Raw genomic sequence first — 13,034 nt, forward strand, 5'->3', positions numbered from 1 at the left:
GAAAAGTGTTTTGTTTTTTTTCTGGGCAAAATGGTAAAGCTGATAATTTAAAAAAACATAAAAAATGAAGACCAGTTGCTTAGAATAAGTACATCTGCAAATTTTATACATGAAAAAAATATTTCAGGTTAATAAATTGCACCTCACAAGTCCTGTTACATGAAGGTAAGGTTTCTCTAAGCTCTCCTTGCCATCTGACACACGTGCTCTCCCATGCATGAGATATAATATTATACACACACATTCTAAAATCAGCTGATTGTCATTTAAATTCTGATATTTCATTTTCTTTTCTATTTTTTATTTCTCTTGCAGTGTGCCTAAGTACCTCAGGACTACGTGTTCAAAGTGGACAAACGGCCTCTGTCACTGCAAGAATGGAAGGCTTGTTGGATCCTACCAGAAGTTCTTCAGTTATGAGACGAAATACCCCACAGACATTTCATAGGAGTAAAATACATACAAATCGAAACGCTCTACAGAACGTTTGCATTGCAGACAGGACGGACTTACATACAAATTCACAGCTTCACACTTCTACGGAAACTCTGCTACCTGGACTTTCTTGGATTGTTCCTGATCCAAATAAATCATTCAGAGCATCTAGAGGGAATAATGGCCTTTGTTCTGGCAGGACTACCCCAATATATGGCAATACAAAAAAAGTTGAACCCAGTCCTGATTCATTTATATCTTTGGGTCTAGCTCTTGGAAATGGAACAGGGGTATCAAGTGGACAGCAGAGACCCGGTGGTTCAGAAAATTCCACATCTAATCAGCATTCACAGCCTCCTAACTCTCTGGAAAAGGCAGATTCCAGCTCCTCCTCCTCCTCCTCCTCTTCCTCTTCCTCTTCTCAAATCCCAATTCACTCTGGCAGTGGCAGTGGTGCACAATCTAACATGTCCCAAGAACTTGATATTTATGATCCCTTTCATCCCACAGATGAGGAAAATGTAAATGGAGATTATTTATATGATGACACACCTGAAAAAGAAACCGATGAACAAGAGGATCAAAAATATGATCCCTTTGATCCCACTGGCTCTAATAATACTTCTTCTGAGAGCAGCCCTTCACCCTATGATGAGGAAGAAGAGGATGAAGAGGCAGGCAGTGAATCCCATCCTGAAGGTCGGCTCTCCGAAGCTTTGGCTGGAATCTATGATGAAAATAGTTTGAGCCAAGACTTTCCAGGTATAGAAAAGGAGAATGAAGTTCAGTCTTGTGAATCAGATAAAGTCCCAGGCAAAGATGGGAATGATGAAGATAATGAATACGAGAATGAAAAACCGGACCAGAAACATTCCAGAGAAGCTTCGGAATCCACTGCAAAGGACAATGCAAAATCTGCTTTTGAGCCTTATAGCCCAAGTTCCAGCCTAGATTTAGATAGAGTTGATGAAGTAGAAGATGTTTCGAGGGAAGAATCAGAAGAGAAAAGCATAAAAGAGCCACCTCTGGCAGATTCGACTCTTAGTGAAGAAAACACTTCAGAAGCCGTAACGGAACCAAGAAGAAGGGTGTTTGCTGTGGATGTTGGAAATGATTATGCTAGAAAAGCAGAGTTTACATCAGAATCTGAATCAAAGTCTAAATTAGAGATAAAGGTTTCGCTTGAATCCATTGCAAAACCTGACGTCAAGTCTTATTTGCGGATGGAGAAAATTGTCAAGCTTGGAAGTGAGTCACGAAATCGCCACAAACGAAGGCATTCTTCTGAACGGAAAGATCGGGGAGACGATTCTGACAATAAATATGATTCTGAAATTGAAGAAGGGGAAATTGTTCAGCCAGATGAAGATCGCTTTAGTCCCATGCCTTTGTTCCGTAGCCGGTGCAGGGTTTTGGACAGGCCTTTAAGGATGGTTGAAGGCGATGATTTTCTTTCCCTACATGCAGACTCTGATGAGGAAGGAGCCCTGCAGATTGACTTTGGAGAAAATCAAATAGACAACAGGTGGAAAGGGTTGGATCTAAGGAGGAAAATCACAAACCAGCGCAGGGAAAGGTATCGTAAAAAATCACAGTCTCCTGCAAAATCCAAAAGGCGTTCTAAGTCCCCATCTCCTTCCAGTTCTCATAGCCGTAAAAAGGCTAAGCATGAACGTAAGAGATCCAGGGAAAGAAAGAGGTCCAAAGAACCCAAGGCATCAAACGTTACATGGTCTGGTGCAAAGAAATTAAAGGATAGTAAAGATCGCAAACGCTCTCGTTCACGGTCTCACAACAAAGGTTCTCGTTCTCGTTCTAGAGATCACAGAAGATCAAGGTCCTGGTCACCCTCTATCAGTACCAGCATATCTGCTGTTGAGTCTTCCCGTACATCAGCTGAAAGAAGGAAGAGCCAGAGATCAAAATCAAAGGAGAAAAAGAGACCATATTCTCGCTCCATCAGTACTGATCGATCTCGAAAAGATAAACATAAAGACAAACACCGGACTGAGGGTAAGAAAAAGAAGAAAAAGTCACGTTCAAAATCTAGAGATCGTGATAGGAGGGCATCCCATCACTCAAACGAGAGAAGGGACAAGGAGAAGGTGAGGTCAAGGCTTCCTGTGGATGAGCCTAAATTAGACAATCCACCTCTATTAGAGAGGAGAAGAAGAGACAGTAGGTCAGTGGTACCTCCATCAATTCAGGACCTCAATAATGCTGATCTCTTTAGCATTAAAAGAACAATTACTGTGAATCCAGAAGAAAAGCTTGATCGAGAGGACTTGCTTAATACTCCTAGAAAAAGAGAAGTTCTTTATGACTCCGAAGGGCTTAGCTTCGAAACCTTTTCTGACCGTGAAAACCTTGACGACCGTGAGAGCAAGAGTAACAGAATATTTGAAAGACCCTCTGGAAAGGCAGAAACCATAAAGAGAAGGACGCCTATTGACTTTGACAAGAAACGTGATGACGATGATCGGGTTAGACGGCTAAACGCTTCCAAGGATAGAGACCGAAAAAGAACATACACAGATGACAGTCGTGAAAGATACAAGAAAAGATTTAAAGATATTCCTGCTCCAGAGCCTGAGCCTTTTAAGATAGACAAAGATAAACTGCGTATTGACAAAGATAAACCTTCTAAAAAGCTGAAGATTAGTCATAAGGAAAGCAAGGGGGGATCTGCCAGGAAAGTCAAACTGCAGTCTAAAGTCGCTGTTCTTATCAGAGAAGGTGTAAGCAGCACCACTTCTGTTAAAGAGGCAGGCTCTATTGGAGTTAAATTTAGCCGTGACCGAGAAAGCCGTTCCCCATTCCTTAAATCTGAAGACAAGCTTCTAGATATAAAAACCACCCGGCCTAAGCTTGATGCTAAAGGGCCCAATGTAAAGCCTAAAAAAGTCAAGGGCTTAAAAACAAAGACTGGCGTCAAGAAAGTGAAAACTATTGGAGCTGCTGGGGTTCTTGTGAAACCCAAAGGACCACCTGAAAAGAAAAAGAAAAAGCTGAAAACAAAGGCCTCCTTAAAGAAGTCAAAAGCAGACAGCTGCAGTAAAGAGATACCCAGCCCAATACAAGCCAAAGAGGAGCCTATATGGTCAGACACAGAGACTACAGAGAGCAAAGTTAAACCTCCAAGTCCTCCCAAGCCAGCCATTGAGCAGGAGCTCACACCTGACTCTCAGACTGTTGACAGCAGCTGTAAGACTCCAGATGTCTCTTTCATACCAGAGGAACCCCCACCAGAGCCTGAGAGAAGCGTTGACTTGGAGGTGGATAGTATATCTGAACCTAAAGACGAGGCACCAAGACCACCTCCAGCACCAATTCCATGGAATCTCCAGTCAGGAGTGGACTGCACCACAAGTGGAGTTCTTGCATGTAAGTGTTTTGTGTAATGGCCTTTTAATCCATGGAGGGGCAACCTTCAGCCTATTGGCTACAACAATTTTGGTTGTTCCCCTCACAGAACCTGGTAGTTGTTGGGTGCAGGGACATGTAGCTGGATGATTGCAGGTTGCTCATCTCTGATTTAGTACCATGACAAATCTCCTGAAAAATCATCTCCATTGAAAATCGATGGTGGTAAAACCTACATATCACCTCCAGGGACAACTTTGGGGCGACTTCGGAAGAAGGTAGCATGTGTTGGGTTTTACCACTGGCAATTTCAGTGCAGATGCTTTTTCAGGAGATTTTGTTGCTTGCGGTGTTCCATTTTTATCAAGGGCAACTACTCTCCCCATCAGCCACTGCCCTTAAAGGGATCCTGTCATCGGAAAACATGTTTTTTTTCAAAACGCATCAGTTAATAGTGCTACTCCAGCAGAATTCTGCACTGAAATCCATTTCTCACAAGAGCAAACTGTTTTTTTTATATTTAATTTTGAAATCTGACATGGGGCTAGACATTTTGTCAATTTCCCAGCTGGCCCTGGTCATGTGACTTTAGGAGAGAAATGCTTTCTGGCAGGCTGCTGTTTTTCCTTCTCAATGTAACTGAATGTGTCTCGGTGGGACATGGGTTTTTACTATTGAATGTTATTAGATCTACCAGGCAGCTGTTATCTTGTGTTAGGGAGCTGTTATCTGGTTACCTTCCCATTGTTCTTTTGTTTGGCTGCTGGGGGGGGAAAAGGGAGGGGGTGATATCACTCCAAACTTGCAGTACAGCAGTAAAGAGTGATTGAAATTTATCAGAGCACAAGTCACATGACTTGGGGCAGCTGGGAAATTGACAAAATGTCTAGCCCCATGTCAGATTTCAAAATTGAATATAAAAAAATCTGTTTGCTCTTTTGAGAAATGGATTTCAGTGCAGAATTCTGCTGGAGCAGCACTATTAACCGTTTCATTTTGAAAAAATTGTTTTTTTCCCATGACAGTATCCCTTTAAAGAAGTTGTTCAAATTTAGGTTGTTTATTATGTTATAGAACAGAATATTTTTGCCAACTTTTCAATCGGTCTTCGTTTTTTTTATAGTTTTGGGTTTTTTTCATTTGACTGCCTCTCTTCTTTTTGCAAATTGCAGATACAAACACCAGCCATCAAATTGTTCTGTTATTGCTACTTTTCACTTATCTCTCTATTCAGTCTGCCTACAGTTCATATTTCAGTCTTTTCATTGGAGCCAATTGCTAACTGTCTCCAAAGATACTGGGAGGCCCATATCAAAGGTCAAATTTCTAATTCATGTGAGTTTTTTTTTTAACTCTTAATAAATTTGAATGTACTCGAAATTCAATTGGGAGCCTATTTATGAAAAAAATCGAATATTTTGAACAAGTAACCCATCCAAAAACTTGAATCAAATGCGAATTGAATTCGACTAAACACAAATGTCAGGAAGGCTAAAAACATTGTCAAATTGGTCACCGGACCTCTCCCATTGACTTCTACGTGAACTCGGCAGGTTTAAGGAGGCGAATAGTCGAATTCAAATTATTCCCAGGGTATAGGTTTGATAAATCTTGAAACATAAATTAAAATTTGAATCGAGTTTGGATAATTCACAATTCGAATTTTCCAATTTGACCCTTACTAAAGCTGCCCCTAAAAGTTAACTACCCCTTTAAAAACTGTCGCTTTCTGTTTTAACACCAGTGGACCTTCATGTGAGCAGGACTTTCCTGAATGACTTGGTTGTGTCTGAATGTTGTCCGTTTTATGATTGGTGGGAAATAACAGGTGCAAAGATTTCTGCCTGGTCTAATAGGTTTGCTGTATTACTTGTTGAAGCATCTCATCTCCCAACTTTTAAACAAAAACAGACAGAAGGCTAAAGAGATTTCGGTGTGTAAGACCAACGGGACTGTCCTTTTATTATCATTGAAAGTTCATAATGAACCCATTTTTCTGTGTATTGAGCATTACAGTCCAAGTGATGTGTTTTTATTAAAGGGCTTGTTCACCTTTATTATCTTTTACGGCAGAGACACACGATCCGATTTGGGGAGATTAGTTATCCGGCGACAAATCTCTTCTTTTCCGACTATCGACTAAATCTCTTTGTGCCGACTAATCTCCTTGAACTGCTTTCCCGCCGGCTAGAATGTAAATCGCCGGCGGGATGGCACTCTGAGCGCTTCGTTTTCTGAAGTCACTCAAAGTTGCCTCACGAGGACTTCGGAAAACGAAGCGCTCAGAGTGCCATCCCACCGGCGATTTTCATTCTAGCCGGCGGAAGGCAGGGGGAGGCAGTTCAGGGAAGAAGAGGAGATTTGTCGCCAGGGAGACTAATCTCCCTGAATCTGAGCGTGTGTCTCTGCCCTTAGTATGTAATAGAATGAACTAAGTTAAATGATTCACGGGTCTCAAAAAGAAAAATACCTTACCACATTGAGGAAGAGTCCCAGGTGCACCGCCCTGAGCCCTCAGCAGGGGGAGCGGATGAACTGAAAAATTTGTGCAGCAGGCACTCTAAATAAAGGCATTCTTCCACCAGGCAGATAGAATCAAGTAGAAAAAGTTTATTTTTGTCCATATATACAGCCTTACGCGTTTCGTGTTACAAACACAGAACCTATGACTAATGGTGGCCATACACGGGCAGATAAAGCTCCCGATATCGGCTGTTGGACCGATTTGACAGCTTATCTGCCCGTGTATGGGGGCTTCCGACGGGTCTTCCCGATCGATATCTGGCCACGATATCGATCGGGAAGGTTGGATTTTTACTCGACCGACCCGTCGGAGCCATACGGCCGAACTTTCGAATTACCCCCGATATAGCCATGCAGTTTAGTGGCATATCGGGGAAAGATCCACTCGTTTGGGGAGGTCGCCAAACGAGCGGATCTTTGAGTTTATGGCCACCTTAAGGGGGCAAATTCACTAAGATCCGAAGTTGCGCTGGCGACAGCTTCGCCACACTCCGCTGCACTTCGCCAGGCGTAGTTTCGACAGCGATACGCAAATTCAGTAAAATGCGAAGTTGCGCTCAGGGAGGCGAACAGTAGCGAAGTTGCGCTAGCGTTCGTCAAGCAAAGCGAAGTTACGCTAGCGATGCCTAATTTGTGTACGCTACCAAGATAAAGTACAATGGACGTATGTGTAGCAGCAAATACATTACACTACACAAGCTGGGAAAGCTTCATAAAATAAAATAGAGTTGTTATTTTGCCCTACACATGAGCCCAGTGTATAGTTTAGGTGCCATATGTTAGGAAATGTAGGGCGGAAGGAGGGTAACCCCAAAAAAATGTACGATCTTTTTTTAGCCTATCACCCTTAAAAAAGGAAAAGACACCAGCATTTTTTGGGACTTAGAAAAAATTTCAAGAGTTAACGTTCATGAAAATCTGCATGTTAGTGAATTAGCGTAGTTACGTCTCTTCGCCATAGCGCAACTTCGCCTGGCGTAAGGGTGCGAAATAGAGCTAAAGTAGGTCCACTTCGCTAGCGAATTTACGCCAGCACCCGTTAGTAAATCGGCGAAGTAACGAAATGACGTCACGCTGGCCAATTTGAGCTAGCGTTAGCCACTTTGCGCTTTAGTGAATTTGCCCTTAAGTGTTTGTAACATGAAACGCGTCAGGCTGTATATGTGGACATCAACTTTTTCTACTTGATTTTACCTGCCTGGTGGAAGAATGCCTTTATTTTGAGTGCCTGCTGCACAAGTTTTATGTCATAGAATGGCCTGTTCTAAACAATTTTTCAGTTGGTCTTCATTCTTTTTATAACAATCAAAGTGTCTTCTTGTTGCGCCTCTTTTCAGCTTTTAGAAGCGCGTTACAGATATTGTTAATTTCCACTGAATTATCTTTCTAATCTTCTTTAGGCCTTATATTCAAACCACTGGCTGATTGCTAGGGTAAACTTACAACCAGATAGCTGCCAAAATTCCAAATTGGAGAGCCGCTAAACAAAAAGCAAAACAATAACAAATGAAGACTAATTGCAAATTGTCTCGGAATATCGCTGCCTACATTGTACCAAATGTTATTTTAAAGGAAAACTATACCCCCAAAATGAATACTTGAGCAAGAGATAGTTTATATCGTATTAAGTGGCATATTAAAGAATCTTACCAAACTGGAAATATATATATGCGAAACATGTTGGCGCTATATAAATACATGTTAATATTTAAGTTAATATATAAGTTAATATTTCATGCCCTTTTAAAAGGGCATGTAGTGTGGAAGCAAAAGACACAACTCTGTCTGTTAATTGGCTCATGTGACCTAACACGTTTGCGTGGAACGTGAATCCTACGATCCCAGGGGGTGGCCCTCATTTTTTAAAATGGCAATTTTCTAGTTATGATTACCCTATGGCACATACTATTAGAAAAGTATATTATTATTAAAATGGTTTATTTACATGAAGCAGGGTTTTACATATGAGCTGTTTTATTCTATATATCGTTCTAGAGACCTACATTATTCGGGGGGTATAGTTTTCCTTTAATGGTTAACTTCCCCTTTAATAACCAGCAGCAAGGAGTCAACAGGTAGCATTCGCTGTTTTATTTTTACCAAATCTTTGGTTGCGGTCTGTTAGAAGACCTGGAGCAGACGATGCAAGTGTGATTCCATCATCTCACAGGATTCATGTTCAGTTATGTAAATCTAGAGGTATATTATTGAAGTGTATACAGTGTAGAGATACAGGTATGGGAGCCGTTATCTGGAAACCCGTTATCCAGAAAGCTCTGAATTACGGAATGGCCGTCTCCCATAGACTCCATTTTAGCCAAATAATCCAAATTTTAAAAAAATATTTCCCTTTTCTGTGTAATAATAAAACAGTAGCTTGTACTTGATCCCAACTAAGATAAAAATTAATCCTTATTGGAAGCAAAACCAGCCTATTGGGTTTATTTAATGTTTACATGATTTTCTAGTAGACGTAAGGTGTGAAGATCCAAATTACAGAAAGATACATTATCCGGAATACCCCAGGTCCCGAGCATTCTGGATAACTGGTCCCATACCTGTATAACAATCACTGCCACTTTAATGCCATGATACTTGTACAGGAGGGCAGACTTATGTACAGTATATGGAACAGAATTAGAAATACACTTGGACTCATTCTATTCATTTAAAGGCCCATGATTCATGCCCAGGATAAGAATGTCTATGTTTTGTCACAGTGACTGCACTGCTGTTTAAGATGGAAGAAGCCAATCTGGCAAGCAGGGCCAAGGCACAGGAACTGATTCAAGCCACTAATCAGGTACAAATCCTTCTTGATTTAGGCCTTTGGGCTGATTGGTGGTAACTCTTTTCTGAATTTGCTATAACCATATGGTAGTACAGCTAGATTGTAACTTTAGGGTAGAGACACAGGGTCCTTTAACAGTTGCCTTGACCTGACTTACCCAACTCTTCTTCAGGCGACTATTCTCCCCGAACTGCCTTCACACCTGCTAGAATCGAAATCGCCGGCGGGATGGCACTCGGAGCGCTTCGTTTTCCAAAGTCGCCCGAACTTTCCTCGTGAGGCAACTTGGGGCGGCTTCGGTAAACGAAGCGCACCGATTGCCATCCCGCCGGGAATTTACTTTCTAGGTGGCAGGAGGCAGTTCGAGGAGATTAGTCGCCCCCGAAGAAGAGATTTGTCGCTGGGCGATTAAATCATCCCGAATCTGAGTGTGTGTCTCTGCCCTTAGGGCTACACAGGAGATTTAAGATCAGATTTTGTGGGTCAGACTTTATCTGACCCACAAAAACTTGTCCCATAACAAAATTGTGGAATCTCACCTCCAACCCCCCTGTAATGTAAGTCAGGTCAAGGCAACTGTTAAAGGAACAGTAACATCAAAAAATGAGTGTTTTAAAGTAATGAAAATATAATGCAATATTATGTGTTGCCCGGCACTGGTAAAACTGCTGTGTTTGCTTAAGAAACCCTACTATTGTTTATATAAATAAGCTGCTGTGTAGCAAAGGGGGCAGCTATTCAAAGGATAAAAGGCTCTGGTTAAGATAAGCTCCGTAGAACATAATGGTGTTATCTGTTATCCGCTATTTAAAAGAACAGTAAGACCAAAAAATGAAAGTGCTTTAACGTAATGAAAATATCACGTAGTGTTGCCCTGCACTGGTAAAACTGATGTGTTTGCTTCAGAAACACTACTATTGTTTATATAAACTGCTGCTGTGTAGCCATGGTGGAAATTGAAAAAAAGTCTATATGGCACAGGTTAAATAGTGGATAACGGATAACACCATTATGTTCTACAGAGCTTATCTGCTGTGTAACCTGAGCCTCTTGCCCATTGCTACATAGCAGTCCCATACCTGTACTATATATTGTGGATTTCTTTCTTGCTTATAGCAAATGTAGTTGGACAATACACATTGTTGCCCATATGTTTGTTTTTTTTTCTTTCACTTTTTCATCAGATCCTCAGCCAGAGTAAACCTTCTACCTCCCTGGTCTCCCCACCTCCACCATCTATGATAACAACCCTTGGTCACTCAGCTCCCTCCTACCCCCTGTACTCCACTTTGCCTCTCAGTGGCAACTCAAGTCCCCCTACTCCAACTGGCGTATCGAACATTACCAGCCAGAGCATCTCTGGATCCACTTCAAGTTCCTTCTTCAACACTTTGTCCAGTGCAGATCTGGGGAAGAGAGAAGGCAGCACAAGTTCAGAGGGAAGAGGTGACACAGACAAGGTACAACTATGTGCAATGTTTCATTTAAAACCTAGAAGGTATAAATACTCACACACACATAGGTACAGTACAAACAATAGATCTTTGCAGGGCATAGCACACCAAACAATTTGATAGATAGATAGAATTCAACTAAACTTGGGTTTTTTTTTTCTCCCAAAAATAGTTTCTATGGGAACCAGCAATGCCAACTCTTTATTGGCTGTTAGACTGGAGGGTGTGTTTAGTAATCTGAGCTGAGAAGAACTGAGCATGCTCATAAGTCAAGAGTCAAAGCAAATGCCTAAGCGAGGGGCCAGAGTGGGTTAGAGTAAGAGAAGGATTTCTAAGTGATTAAGGGGATGCTGAAATCTTACTGTTAACCTTTTAAAGGAGAATTCAACGCTTAACTGAAAAAATCCTACCATACGTAGACCGCCCTCCCTCCTCCTCCCCCCCCCCGGGATTGCAGTTCTGGGATTCAGGGATTGCAGTTCACAGCAGCCATTTTACGGATCTTTGTGTCCTCTTCCGGCGCTTCGGCAATTTCCGTCCATTTCAGCGCAATCGCAGTTGTCGCAAACTGGTAAATTGCTCCAACTACGCATGCGCTGCTCTGCCGGTCTCAGTCTCAGATTACCGAAGACCCGGAAGATGGCTGCCGTGAACTGCGATCCCTGAATCTGCACTGAGGGGTAAGTAAAAAGTTAGGGGCATTTCCACGTGGGGCGGGGGAGGAGGGAGGGGGGTAGGGTTTTTTTAGTTAAAGGGATACTGTCATGGGAAAACATGTTTTTTTTTCAAAACGCATCAGTTAATAGTGCTGCTCCAGTTCTGAAACAGATTTTTTTATATTCAATTTTAAAATCTGACATGGGGCTAGACATATTGTCAGGTTCCCAGCTGCCTCTAGTCATGTGACTTGTGCCTGCACTTTGGATGGAACTGCTTTCTGGCAGGCTGTTATTTCTCCTACTCAATGTAACTGAATCAGTCTCCGTGGAACTTGGCTTTTAATATTGGGTGTTGTTCTTAGATCTACTAGGCAGATGTTATCTTGTGTTAAGGTCCCCATAAAAGCAAAGATTTATCTTGCAGAACGACCGATTTTAGCGAAGACCGAACAATCCTTCAAAATGTGGGATGCGAGCGATCGTACATCTTAAGATTTTTCAGCCGACATCTGTCAGAAAATTGATCGGCCAGGTTAAAAAAATCTTTATCGGTCCCAGTGCAATCTATCTATGTTTGCAGGGACAAGCAGGCAGCTCCCCTTTGTTTTCCTGGCAATATCGCCTGAAATGGTCTTTTTATTTGATGTACAATTCGTACGATCGTTTCAAGATAATCGTGGTCTCACGATGAGGATCAAGTGAGGATCTTTTAAAAATCTTTACATCTATGGCCAGCTTTAGGGAGCAGCTACCTGGTTACCTTACCATTGTTCTTTTTGCTGCTGAGGGGGAGGGAGGGGGTTATATCACTCCATCTTGCAGTACAGCAGTAAAGAGTGGTTGAAGTTTATCAGAGCACAAGTCACATGACTGGGGGCAGCTTGGAAACTGATAATGTGTCTAGCCCCATGTCATATTTCAAAATTTAATATAAAAAAAATCAGTTTGCTCTTTTGAAAAATGGATTTCAGTTCAGAATTCTGCTGGAGCAGCACAATTAACTGATGAGTTTGAAAAAAACATGTTTTCACATGACCGTATCCCTTTAAGGGTTGAACAACCAGAGTGCCAGTTATCTAAAGATTTCAAAGAGGGGGGGTTTACATGTCCATTAATAAATCTGTCCCATAAACATGTGTAGGTCTATGGCAGGTTGGCAGTTTTGCAACCAAATTTGGCTACTAATTTATAGCCCAGGTGGGATTTGAAAAAACAAACTAGCAAAGGCACAGATTTGGGCTACTTTTGGATCCTTTGGCTGGTTTGTACTTTGGAAACCCGGCAAAGTTAATTTTTCTTGCCCTAATCCTCCAAGCCTGTGTCTCCCAGTGCATGTTGGGTAATGTAGTTTTTGTTTAACAAATTTGCCAACTGCCAAGTTTAATGTAAGACTACAATACCCAGCATGCAATGGAACTGATTTGTGTAGATGTCGGCAGTTACCAGATTTTTGATCTGTACCCCAGTCTCCAGTCACCCAGCATTCTTGCATTTTATAGTGACTTTCCTCAATTTCAAGATTTGAAGAAGCAGGACCGACCAGTACTCAAACAGATCCACATGACCAGTGAAAATGATTTAAATATCTTTTATTGATACAAAGTTAAAAATGTATATTTGCATCTCCATCCGCCCTATGCGTCTCGCACCCACCTAGGGCGCTTAACCATGGGATCTGTCCCATTTTGCTTCATGGGAACATTTGAAAAAGGAAAGTTTATATATATATATATATATATATATATATATATATATATATATATATATATATATATATATATATATATATATATATATATATATATATAT

The 13,034-nt window shown here is 41.5% G+C and overlaps 1 protein-coding gene across 1 annotated transcript in view; it reads left to right on the forward strand.

Moving 5' to 3' along the window:
• Positions 1 to 13,034, forward strand: part of scaf1.S (SR-related CTD-associated factor 1 S homeolog) — a 29,761-nt gene that overhangs the window by 14,573 nt on the left and 2,154 nt on the right. The window contains exons 7-9 of the mRNA XM_018228154.2: positions 316 to 3,819; positions 9,042 to 9,124; positions 10,297 to 10,572. Coding sequence (XP_018083643.1) covers positions 316 to 3,819; positions 9,042 to 9,124; positions 10,297 to 10,572 — 3,863 coding nt within the window. The remainder of the gene's footprint in view (positions 1 to 315; positions 3,820 to 9,041; positions 9,125 to 10,296; positions 10,573 to 13,034) is intronic.

The sequence above is a fragment of the Xenopus laevis genome, chromosome 7S, assembly GCF_017654675.1.
Source record: "Xenopus laevis strain J_2021 chromosome 7S, Xenopus_laevis_v10.1, whole genome shotgun sequence".
Lineage (NCBI taxonomy): Eukaryota > Metazoa > Chordata > Amphibia > Anura > Pipidae > Xenopus > Xenopus laevis.